The 13,488-nt window shown below is 34.6% G+C and overlaps 1 protein-coding gene across 2 annotated transcripts in view; it reads left to right on the top strand.

Annotated features, from left to right (window-relative positions):
* SEMA3C (sema domain, immunoglobulin domain (Ig), short basic domain, secreted, (semaphorin) 3C) overlaps window positions 1–13,488 on the top strand; it is a 183,989-nt gene that overhangs the window by 93,317 nt on the left and 77,184 nt on the right. For both annotated transcript variants that reach the window (XM_011986104.1, XM_011986103.1), the window contains exons 3-4: window positions 3,690–3,850; window positions 4,934–4,996. In XM_011986104.1, the coding sequence (XP_011841494.1) occupies window positions 3,690–3,850; window positions 4,934–4,996 (224 nt within the window). The remainder of the gene's footprint in view (window positions 1–3,689; window positions 3,851–4,933; window positions 4,997–13,488) is intronic.

The raw sequence follows: 13,488 nt of genomic DNA, 5'->3' as shown, positions 1-13,488 counted from the left end.
GTATCTATTAGATAATCAGCAGTGTCTCTTGATGAAAGGAGCATGTATTGATCCTCTACTATGGGCTGGTGGAACATACTTTGAACTTGGTGTTATTATTGCCAATGTATCGGTGAGAAAATTAAAACAGAAATGAGCTAGTTTTCCCAAAATAATAGACTTAGTGAGTGATGAAACTGAAATTCAACTCAGAACTGTGACACCAATTGAGTACTCTCTTCCCAATGTCAAACTGATTCCTGTACATCATGAATCACCTTCCAGCTCCCTTTTTGTATCTAACAACCAACTCATCTCTATGCTTTGGTTTGCTTTTTAGATACACTGTTCCCCAGAGAGTGTATCTACTCTCAGAATTCCATATAATCATCCATGAAAATAAGTGAACATCTCTACCTGAAGATTTGCTCTTTGGAATGGCAAAATTAAATTCCTTATCTAATTCTACATTCTTGTGGAAAATTTCTGCTTTGATTTGAATGTAATTTAACCTATCCATACCTAAGTACTTTCTCTATCAAATATGTCTCCTTTTCAGATCTCCCAAAAGTTGTAAGGGCATATTCATTTCTCCTATACTTAGCTTTCAATGTTAAGGGGAATTTACCCCAATCTTCCCTCTACCCCTAGCCAAAACCTATATAAAATCATTCCAAGTTCTTTGTTTTAGGTGTTTCTCACATCAGTTTTTCTTTTCCATTTTAGCATATCAGGTGTTCATCAATATAATATCTCAACTACTAGAATAGTGTCTTTTAGTCTTTTCAGCTTATATACTTAAAAAATTACTCTGCATACTCAAATTATTTTCCTTAAAAAATGCCTTATTTTATTATTGTGTTCTCCTGATTAATTTGAGTAGATTCTACTTGTAAAAAAATAAATATTGAATATATTAATATTAACTCTAAGGCAGGCATTCTAGTCATTTTTTTCTTCCCTGCATAAGAAATTGCTCTGACTTTGCTTGCTGAAGATTGATGTCTTGCCCCAAATTATAATAATAGGTAACCCACGTAACCAGCATCACTATAGCTCAGGGACTCTTTTTAAAACTTTATGTATATTAAACTTGACAACAGTTTAAACTTCGCAACAACCCCATAATGTAGATAATATTATCATCCTGATTTTACAGATGAGGACACTGGAGTTCAGAGAGATAAAGGCACTTGCCAAGTACATCTAGAAATGAAATGGTAGAGCCAGAATCCAGACTCCAGTGGTTGAGCCCCAGAGGCCATGAACTCAGTTATATTTTACTATGTTAGTCTGTGTATGTCACTCCACAATTATTTATTAAGAGCTACTTGTTGAATGTGTATTCCAGCAGCCCAAGCAATATCTTACCCCTGGTGTTTTACAGAAGACTTACACAACCATGAATCATAGCCCTGAGATGAAAGCAAGCTTTACAAAACACCTGGATTTTAGACAGAATCAAGGCAGTCTGTGCCCTCTCCAACCTTAGAGTGATACTTGCTTTGATTGTGTAGTCTCTCCCATGTTCTCAGCTCGTGGATTTTTTCCTATTAGCCCTAACCTCTAGTCTGGTATGGGCTGATTTTTTCCTGAAGGATTTCCCTCTCGCCTTACCTGCTCTCCTCATGAAGGAAGCTGTTTCAGTTTCTGGGCTGTGGCACCACCTGCCAACCGTGTCACCTCTCTGTCCGTGATTCCTAGGGAGGCTCAGTAACTGGAAAGTCAGCAGGCTACACCATGCTCAGCACCCAAGCCCCCTGTTTCCACAGATCTTTCATCCAGGCCCTTGTTGTTAATGACCTGCCTTTTGTCCTTGTATACTGTCATGATCTTACATTTTAAGATTCTTCTCAAATATTTTTCTAACCTCTTGATTGTTTTTTCCAACATAAAAAAATCCTGTATTTTACTATTGTTGTATGAACAGTAAATTTGAGGCTATAAGATTATGTCTTAATAATTTTACGGATTTAGCTCCCAAAATTTTAAAAAAGTGGGAAAACATATTTTATCTAAATTCATATTTTTCTTAAAAATCATGATCCAAACTTAATAACAATAATGATAATTTATTGAATACTATCTCTTGTCACTCATTTCACATATTTATATGTGTCAATTAAATTGATTTCCATGGAAACTCTTGGCAGAAGGTACTATGATTGCTTTTATAAATGAGGAAATTAAAGCACAGAGAGGTTAAGTAACTTGTTCAGTATCACAGGAAGTTTGGCAACAGAACCTGGTTTCATTATCACTCTTATTCTTCCAGGAATTTTCAGATTATTGGCTAAAACTACTTGCAGGATATTATGGCAGACATTCTGAACAAATGTGCCCAGAAAATAGGTTAAATTTGTGACTTCTGTATCTTCTCATATGGGCTATGGCCCAAGTACTCATGGAATATAGTCCATGACTTTCTATAAGAATTTGTGTCATTTTAATTTCGGTTTAAGTCAAACTGCAGCTCTATCAAAATTTTTAGAAATGTGTTTGTAATTCAACGCCTAAAAATCTAGAAACAGTTCATCATGGAAGCAGTAGTCTCAAAAAGCAGTCTCTTTCTTAGAGTTTGTCATTCTTCAGATTATAATCAAAAGAACAAAGAAATCCTGAACCATTTGAATAGAAAGGTCTAAAGTTCCACTCCTTCAGAGGAGCATTTTGACTGAAGAATGTATCATGAATGTCACGATACATTCATTACCTTCAAAGGCACTTAGGCAATGTGAAAGAAGCTAAATGAGTGAGTGAGTCACTAACCATTGAGGATACTGAAAATATGAACATTTAGATACTTGAAAATTCATATATTTTCGTTAGATATATGCATAGTTATTCTGCTAAAAATAACATTGCCTCTTGAAAGTACATCTACTTTCAAGTAATTTATAGAAAAAAAAAGTTGGACTAATTAGAATTATGTTGGGATGTAAGGCAAATATTTGTAGTAGGAAATAGCAATCCTAAAATGATGAATAAATAGAGTCCAAGAATAAAACATTAATAGAGCATAAGAAGACAATCACAGTGCTATTGGTTTTGTTTTCTGTTCAATCTGCTCACTGTATTTTTTTTTTTTTTGGGTTGTTTAACTTAACTTGTTTTAAGTTGATGATGTCCAGTAATAAAACAGAGTTGAGATTATTACAAACATGACTGATTTTGTAATCACATATTATTACCATAAACTTTAACATTGCACTTACCGATTTATGTTTTACTTCAGCATAAATATAATGAATTAAAATGTCCATTAGCATAACTTTTTTTGGGAGGGGGGCAGGGTCTCTCGCTCTCTTGCCAGAGCTGATGTGCAGCAGCACGATCATAGCTCACTGCAACCTCGAATTCCTGCGCTCAAGAGATCCTCCCACCTCAGTCTCCAAAGTATCTGGGACTACAGGCACACACCACCATGCCCAGTTAATTTTTCAAAAAAAAATTTGTAGAGACAAGGTCTCACTATGTTGCTTAGGCTGGCCTTGAACCCCTGGCTTCAGGTGACCATTGTACCTTTGCCTCCCAAAGTGCTGAGATTACAGGAAACTAGCCCGTAACTCTATTTTAAAATTAATTTCTTACTGTGGAAGGAAATGTACCTTGACTTTTTCTGGTAAATATTTGCATAATGGTTTTTATTAAAATAATAGAATTATAGAACCAGGATGCTCCATCTTTACTTGTGCTGTTCACTCTTTCAGAACTTCGAGAAACCAAGACCTCTGAATACTTCAGCCTTTCCCACCACCCTTTAGACTACAGGATTTTATTAATGGATGAAGATCAGGACCGGATATATGTGGGAAGCAAAGATCATATTCTTTCCCTGAATATTAACAATATAAGTCAAGAACCTTTGAGTGTAAGTTTATCCTTTTCACGAGGCCAGTGTCCACCTTTTGAGTGTCTCTTTTTTAAAAAGCATTAAGTAAAAAATAATATGCATTTTATCAGAGCAATAGAAAATACTGGTCCCATGTTACTATGAAAGTTAGTATTTTTTCATGGACTGAAAAGATACTAAGTTCAGTTCTCCTCGTCTAGTTCCATAGTTTTTAACAATTCAAAACCCGGAGCTAACTGAGAAAATACCACCTGTGTGTAAATATATAAAGAAAGAAAAAAGGGAGTGTGGAGTAGTGCATGAAAGAAATGGTCAGAGAAAAGGAAGATCTACTTTGTCATCTCTATGTAACCCATGAAGGGCCTGAAAGGAAAACAGCTATTAAATACGCTGTTACTTGATCCAGTGTGGCCTATATTTATCATCCTATTTCACAAGGAAATAAAATTGAGCTTCACTGGAGTAAAGAAATACAAGTAGATTAATTATAAACTTATTACAACAAGGAGACTTCCGCATTTGCGGAAGTGTTAACATAGGCAATGGACTAACAACTAAATTAATGATTATTGCCAGACTGGACCCAAGGCTGCAACTACTTAGAATACTAGCACAGTATTTCAGAGAGAGAGAGAGAATCTCTTGGATTTCATCCAAGTTATTTGAGCTATTGAAGTACCTAGGGGCCCATCTTATATAAATCTAGCCTGGCTGTGTGATTTACCAAAAATAATACTAACTGAGAAAGATATGTAAATGTAAATTTACTGTCATATAAGCAGTTAGGAAAAGTGTAGTATGTCAAAAGGAGTGAAAAATTATATCGTTCACATTTATGTTAATAATTGTTTTAATATACAATCAGTAAATGAACATACGTTATTGAAAAGCATTTGTGAAAGGAAACACTGATGGAAGAAATAAAAAGTAATTGTAATTGTTACACTAATAGAATATTAATGAATTCATAAAAAGAGAGAATTTTAAAGTTTTAGTATAGGATCACCTTAAATAAACCTGTTAACAAAAAGTAAATGAGGAGTACTGGGCTGTCATACGTCCAAGTGAGATTATGCAACCTTTATTTTTCTTTCTGAGCAGGTTTTCTGGCCAGCATCTACAATCAAAGTTGAAGAATGCAAAATGGCTGGCAAAGATCCCACAGTAAGTGTTTAAAAAAAAAAAAAAAAAAGCACTAACTTAAATATTTGGTTTTCGAATCCATGTACTTTGAGGGAAGCCAAAACTGAGACAAAGGATGGTGGTGTTTTAAATTTTTGGCTGGACACAGGCTAAACACCTAAACATTGAGGAGACTGGAACTCTCGGGCTCTCTGTCACTTCAGAATTCCTAACTGGGCAAAAATTGCTTGCCTTGCTTTCATTATTTCATTCAGATACATTTCATGATGGATTTCAGTAATAACCTCTGTTCCTAGTGGATCCAACCTGCAGAATTCTCAGCAGGCTCCTGAAACGATGATAATGCAAGTGTCTGGAGCAGCTCCCAGATACCCTGTGGGCTTTTCCAAACAAAGATTCTCGGCAAAAGGGTAGTGGTTAGCCAGCAAATTCCATAAATATAAATCACTGGTGATAAATGGTACCTCTGTTAATTAAAAATAGCCACAGAAACAGCAATAGAGACAGATATAAGTATCAATAAATATTCAGTATGCAACGCTTGTGCAAATTGCATTCCTCTAGGTGAGATTCAAAATAAAGAATCAAGGAAGAAATCTATATTAATTTCTACAAATGACTGCTGAAAGTAGTACATTGTTATTCTTGAATATTCTAAAACAATACATGGAGCAGATCTTTAATGTGTACACGTCATTTAATGTTTATAAGGGAGCGTATATGTCATCTCACCATTTTGCCTCAAATAATGAAAATGTAATAGAACCAAGCATCAAAATCACCCTCTCTTTCAAAAATAGTTTGGTCAAGAGGTTTCTTTCTTCATTCATTCCTTCCATTATTTGCTCAATAAATACTGATTCAGCACCTGTTATATATCTAGCACGGAGCTAGTTGCTAAAGACATAGTTGGTGCAAAGACAGAAATAGTTCTAACTCCAGTCAACTTTATTATCTTGTTAGAAAAGTCAGCCATAATCAAATGAGCATGGAAATACAAACTAATTTAGAAATAAGCTAGAAATATGGTAATAGGGTGGACAGACTAGTCAGTATATACACATACATTCAGGTCTCAGGTCATAACAAGTAATAGACCACCTTAGGGTTAAAAAAATGTTGACTAATCATTTATTTTGTGGTAGGGTCAAGAGATACTGATTTCAGGAGTGAAGACTGTGCCCTGAGTCTTGGAAGTAGAGATGGATCAGACAAGACCAAACATGGGAAAAATACTAATCTTGTGGAAAGTGGAAATATGGGATTGAGGAAATGAAACGTTTATTTTCATTGACTCCTAACAGCCCCAGGTGTAAAGTTGCAAAAATTTTTGGCTGAAGGCAGGGCCATGGAAGACTCTGGAGGGTAGGATATCTGGCCTTAACTAAAGGGTTCTTGGAGTGATTTATCCAATAAGAAAAATTTAAAAGTGAGCAGGAGAAATTTGCAGGGGCATATCTGCTATCCAAGGGACCTGTTAGACCACAATCTTGGGGGGGAAATCCAGAAAAATGTAGAAAAAACACTTACATACATTACAACGATGTTCCAGGAAACCAATGGTAGAATGAAGCACAATGTTGCAGAGAATGATGTTTTGTCCCCTGAGGCTATTATTTTAATAATTGTGAATGAATTAAACTATTTCTTTTCTCTCTAATGGGATTTTTTCCCATTGATGTGTGTCTGATCATGCCTTGCCTTTTGCCACAATAATATCCCGTGGCTATAGTTCCTGAATTTCATTGTCCTTTGTTCAAAATGATTTGCAATTCCCATTCATAAGAACTGCCACAGGCAGAATGTGCAGAATTTAGGTACCTTTGTACCTTCTATTTCCAAAAATTGCTGTTGAGTTTCTGAAGATTCTTAGACAAGTCATTTGGTTTCTGCTTCCTTTGTCAAAATAGAAACCCTGAGGTTTTTGTTTTGCTTTTTGACAATTAAAAGTTATTAGATAAAAATCTTCAATACATGCTGACATTTTCCCATAGTTTTGTCATGCTGTAATTTGTTGATATTTTTAATTTCTACTATAAGGCCAGTTGTTTTACACAAGGGAAATATCTAATGGAGTGCTCTTTCCTAGGTATTTTTAGGGCTCGGCCGGACAGGTTTTGTTTGTCCATACAACATTGTTGAGTCCTGGGAAACACTAATCAAAAAAATACATGGTTGGTCTATGCAAGAAAATAATGTCTGACAAATCCGTCTCATTTCATACATGTGAAGTACTTACAGAAGTGTCCTTTACTTAGACTCTGGGGAAAAAAAGGCCTGTGGTAGAAAAATAATGTGAAATAGATCTTTGGAAGTTTTGTAGAACAACCTATCCTCCTTTCATTTCTCAATGAAACCACATACTTAAGAACTTTTTAAAACTTGGAATAAATATTATCTAATAACCTAATACTTTTAAAACACAGGAATCGAGTATTTTAATTTGCACAAATTATTTAGTTGTTGTGAAGAAGCTGGAGGTGAGTTAGATGGAGTCCTTACATTTAAGTCTTCATAATGTACTGGAGATGATGAGACATATATACATTAATATTCAGAAAAAATACCCAATATTTAATGGAACAGGCCAGGTCCTGTTGTAAGTGCTTTATTTTAATCCTCATAACAATGCTGCAAGGTGGGCATTATTGTCACCACCTGTATTTTTAAGATAAAATACCTACATTACTAAGAAAGCGAGACACTTAAGCTGTGCTGCTGTGAAGTGCAATGGTCTTTGTCTAAGTCACACGCAACTCTGGATTCTGTACTCTTAGCCACTAATACATGCTACCCTACCGGAGAGAAAATGATAAATGCTAAGGGATACACACAAAGCACGTCTGGGATATTTAGGAAAGGTTTGATAGATTTTGTGGTAATCATATTAGAACTTGTTAACCTTTTATTTCAATGGTATTGAAATTCGAACAAGTTGTACCCTCTCTCTCTTCCAGTGTTTGGTATGTGCTACGTGCTGTTGATTCTCTTGTCCACATCTACTCACCCCTTCAGGTCACAGTGCATACAAGCATGGGAAATCGTTGCAACTGATTGTCAGGGCTTGAGGGTAGGACACAGTAGATGCTGAGTTTATTAATGCTTTTAGATTAATTATGTTTGTAGCACATTTATTATGCATATATTTTAGAGGTATATTTTCATTAAGCTAAAACTTTCTGCTTTTAGCTCTGTTAATCGTCTAAGCAGAACATAAAGTGGTAGCAATTAATATCCATACTGCTATAACAACTGAAAGCAAAAATAAAACAAGAGTTAAGCATCCCTTAATCCTTCAGATTTTTTGGTTGTATCAAATTTTAATTGACATTATAACAAGATAACAATTATAAGAAGAAAATTTAATGTGATTTAACATTTGATCTTAGGTAATAATATAGCATAATTCTGTAATAAACTAATGTTTTTAAAGAAAATAAATTTTCATGGTGGGAATATAGCTAATTTTCTGCCTCAGCTAAAAAGAATATAACCTACTTCCCATTTCTCTTCCTGCCACTACATACTCACATTCCTACATGCTCCATTTATTTCTAAATGCTAATATTTTATTCATACTCTAAATAAATTGAGGTTAAACAATAGCACATGCTGTCAAACATATCCATGAGATAGGGCTTAATGAATGTACTATGTAAATACTATAGGAGACAGTTGAAAAATTAAGTAGGATTATATGTATTTAGATATATATACATTACATGCACATGGTGTCAAACTTGATTTATTAGTTGTAGAATATCAGTTTCCCTATTTCTGTGACCATACAATCCTAAGCTCCTAAAAAATACATTTTCTTTATCAAAATACCTTGATTAATTTCCCTAGACCAAGAAGGTATAGACCAAGAAGAAGAAAGTATGAAGTATATTTATGTCATTGCAGATTATAGGCCATGATGAGTCAATATTTTTAAAGGCCTGTTCACCTGTGCTCCGGGATATATTTTTAAAACATATATTTTTATATTATAAAAGTAATATATTTTCAATATAACAATCTTTGAAGACCTAGAAAAGTACATAGAAAGCAACAGAAAATAAACCATCTCTTATTAGCTCTTCGACCTTGGAGACTTAAACTTTCTGTGCATCTTGGTTTTCTTATCTGTGAAATGTGCTAATCTGTAGCACTTAACCTTATTGGGTTGTTAAGAGGATTGATGAGTTAATATTTGCAGAGAGCTTAGAGCAGTGCATAGTACATAGTTAATGCTGTATCACTGTTAAAGAAAGTAAATTGCACTACTGAAACATAATCACTCTTAACAATTCAGGGTATATTCTTCCAGGATTTTGTTATATAGACATAAATGTTTATAAAAAATAGAATTTTATTATATGCTGTATAATGTTAGCAGCCTTATATTTCATTAACATTGTGCCAGGAAATCATTTCAAAAGAGAATTAAACAACGAAAAGAGAGCATCCATGGTATTTATTTCCACTGAAGTCTCTAAGGCTTCATTCATACTCTCAACTTTTTGTGGATTTTTACTGTGGTCAGGACCTGCACTAAGCTTTATGCAGGACAGATGCCCTGACCATTTCACCGGGTTTATAGACAATATCAATTTTAAAATGCAAATAAAACAAATCTAATATTGGACAGTTGGATGTGTTTATTATGTTCCAGATACTATTTCTACTGCTTTATTAATATATTGTCCACAACAAGTATTACCATTGCCATTTTAGAAATGCAAAGATTGAAGCATCCAGAGGCCAAGTAACTGTCTTCAGTTCTGAAAGCTAATAAAAGATGAAGCCAAAGTTTAAACCGAGGTCATCTGGCTCTGAGACCTGCATACTTAAATCTACTCGGTCTTCTCTGCAATACTCTGTATTGCCTATCTGAAGACTATGGCAGGATGGCAGACCAACTGTAATTATACCTCTCTTGATTTCATCACACAGTTATCCTGTAACCCTTCTAGGCACTAGTCTGCTAGTAAATCTCGCACTCTCATGTCTCTGTTTTCTGTTCATGCTATTTTTTTGTTGAAATGTTCTTTCCTTATTATGCTTTTGCCTGTGAAAATCTCTAAATTATTCTGCAAGACTCAGCTCAAATGTCACCTCTACTCAAATCTTTACCCCAGGTCAGCATTATTTAATGTCTTTCTTTCCTTCTACAATACATTTTTAAAAATACAGTCCTATTGCAGTATATACCACAGTCTGATACATTATGCTCTCCTTTCTCTAAAAGCATGTGTTGGTTGAGTCTATTCATTCCAGTGTTGCTAGTACCATATACAGTGCCTTGCATAGAATGACTTCAGCACATATTTGCAGGATGGAATTGACACTATGGCAGCAGTCTAGGTCAGAAACGAAGGCAGCACAATGGAAATGGAAAGGACCGAGATAATCATTTTCAATAATTAACTCATCTGAATTGTTTTTCCTTTTGTAGTCTTGTGTGTGGGGAGGGGTAGGGAGCACACTGAGCAACAGATAGTGTGGGAATCTGTTCATTGCTAACCAGATTCCTATAGAAAAGCTGCACAGTGGAGAGTGGCTGTGGTTCAAGTCCCAGTTTAGTTACTTATTAAAACTAGAACTCTTTATTTAACCTCTCTGGGACTCAATTTCCTCATCACTAAAATGGAGTATTAATAAATTGGTGCATTGTTATGAGAATTAAACAATCTACATGAAAGGATTAAGAGCTCTGTGAATATTAATAAATGTTATAAAAACTAAAAAGTTATATCAGTATTAACTTATAAAAACAACTGTGCATCCTGGCTAACGTGATGAAACCCCGTCTCTACTAAAAACACAAAAAATTAGCCGGGTGTGGTGGCACATGCCTGTAGTCCCAGCTCCTCAGGATGTACAGGAGAATCGCTTGAACTCAGGAAGCGGAGGTTGCAGTGAGCCGAGATTGTGCCACTGCACTCCAGCCTGGGCGGCAGAGACATTCAGTCCCCCACCCCCACCCCCGCAGGAAACAACTGTGGACTTCTCATCCAATGATAAATTATAAAGCAGCTGAAAGTACAGGATTCAGTGTTAGAGATGTATGTGTTTGTAAATCTGCTTTAGTTACTACCTATATGATCTCAGACAGGTTATTTTTTTAAAAAGCTCTACAGTTTATTTTTCCAAAAGGAACTGAGTTACGGTAAAAACCTGAATGAATATGGTAAAAACCTTACAGTGCCTAAGTAGCATACAGTAAGTTTTAAATAAATGTCTGCTCTAAAGGTAAAAATCAAACTTTCTGAAGGTAAAAATAAAAGGTAAAACATACAATATGATTATTTCATTGTCTAGGATATAATAAACTCTAAATAAATATTAGTCATAATAAGCAGATAGATACATGAAATGAGTATAGTGCATTTGAAATATAAAAGAGATGTTATTGACTTCTTTCATTTTACCAATACCAGTAATTCGTGAAAGTACATTGACATCCATAAGACCCAAGATGAGAGAGACATAACCTGTTATTAAAGGAATTGGATTGAATTATTTATATCTTATGGGGAAATATTGAAATATTGTATACAGAATCCCAGAATGACTAAACTTGAATGTGAAAAAATATGCATGTGTCTCATTCCTCATAGATTCCCTTTACATAGACACATTATAAACACACCATATTTCATCTGTGCTTTTTCTTTGGAAACATGTTATCTGTAGTTACGTAATCAATTTCCAGATACCTCTATAAACAGGTGTCAAGAAATGACACTGTGTATTTAACAAAAGTCCTTAATGACTTAAAAATAAAGTATATAGTCTAGTCTGTAAGGATTAATTTCTTTGACTACAGAATTAATGATTGATTATTTAATAATAAAAATGTATCATAGAAACACCTGTATAAAATTACTGCATAAGAAAAGAAGTGTATATTTGCTGGCAAGTAATAATGAACATAAAAGGAAAAATGATGGAAAATGTAAAATAATATTGATTTTAATTTTAACTTCTATTTTAGCAACATTTATTTTGTTTTAGTTTTTCAATAATTTAAATAATAGATATGCTTTATTAAAAAATAGGAGAGGCTGGGCGTGGTGGCTCACACCTGTAATCCCAGCACTTTGGGAGGCAAGGCGAGTGGATCATGAGGTCAGAAGATCAAGACCATCCTGGCTAACATGGTGAAACCCCATCTCTACTAAAAACACACACACACAAAAATTAGCCCGGCATGGTAGCACATGCCCGTAATCCTAGCTACTCAGGAGGCTGAGGCAGGAGAATCACTTGAACCCGGGAGGCGGAGGTTGCAGTGAGCTGAGATCGCGCCACTGCCCTCCAGCCTGAGCAACAGAACAAGACTCTGTCTCAAAAAAAAAAAAAAAAAAAGGAGCATACATGGTACCTAGCAGGGGGAAAAGTGAAATATATTTTCTGACCACCCAGGCCACCCAGGGAAAAGTTACTGTTAACTTTTGATATATTTCTTTATAGTTTTTAATAAAAATACTGTCTCTAATATACAATCATTTTATTATGTTCTTTGAGAGAAAAATGACTTTGTGAAGTCATTCAGTCTCAGGCTTGATTGAATTATAGTCAGCAAAGGATAGTGAAGCTAGTAACTGGAACATTCAGTGGTTAATTTAGTCACAGAGATGTGTATCTAGTGCTGACTATGTTTCTGTGCTCCTGCAAGGTCATAGTCAATTGAGAACTGCAATAATTATTTTATTTCATTGGGTGAATAAATGACAGCCTTGCTTTTACTTGAACTGGGAGCAAGTAAGAAAGGAGTTTCTATGAGAGAAGAAGGGAATATTTTAGGGGATCCAGGGCAAAGAGAATGATTATGTCATTCCTCATAGAAGGCAGTCATTATGCTGGCATTTTGTTGGAGATTAGTTTTATTTAGTTTTATTTGCCAGTTCTTAAGGTGAATAGTGTTTGCCATTGTGTACTAATGGTAATATGGAACTTGTATAGGCACAGGTGCATTCAGAACACGTTTATATAATGTGTGTGTGTTTAATGTTTTAAGGAAAACTTGAGAAAAAATAACTTCTATGTGTTAATTTGTAAACTTTCTCAGGTAAATAATATGTTTATGAAGTTTCAGGACGTAAAAATTTAGATAGTGTTGTAATATGAGAATAATGAAATAGAGCATTTTACTTACTATCTGCCGTGCACTATATTTCTCTTGAAATAAATCAGTGGAATAAATCATGCTGTTGTTTTAATATTTCTGGAAATACATCTTTTAACAATAAAAAAAATGGAGCAGAAAGGAAAATGTATAGCAAAGTATTGCCAAACAATATTTGCATTGACATGTATACATTTGAGAGCATTTTCAAATGAAGTATTAGAATTAGTCCAGATTAAAACAGAAATAGAAAAAGCAGGGCACGTATGACAACTTTGTTCAGTTGCATTCTACAAGCGAAGAGATTTTTGTGTTTTTCTCAGTAAGGATGCCCAGAGAATTTGACTATACCCTGTCAAATAGTAGGTAATCAGTAAATATTTGTTGAGTGACTGTT

The sequence above is a fragment of the Mandrillus leucophaeus genome, unplaced genomic scaffold, assembly GCF_000951045.1.
Source record: "Mandrillus leucophaeus isolate KB7577 unplaced genomic scaffold, Mleu.le_1.0 Scaffold293, whole genome shotgun sequence".
Classification (NCBI taxonomy): domain Eukaryota; kingdom Metazoa; phylum Chordata; class Mammalia; order Primates; family Cercopithecidae; genus Mandrillus; species Mandrillus leucophaeus.
The sequence above is the reverse complement of the archived record's forward strand: the minus strand, read 5'-3'. Positions and strand labels throughout refer to the sequence as shown.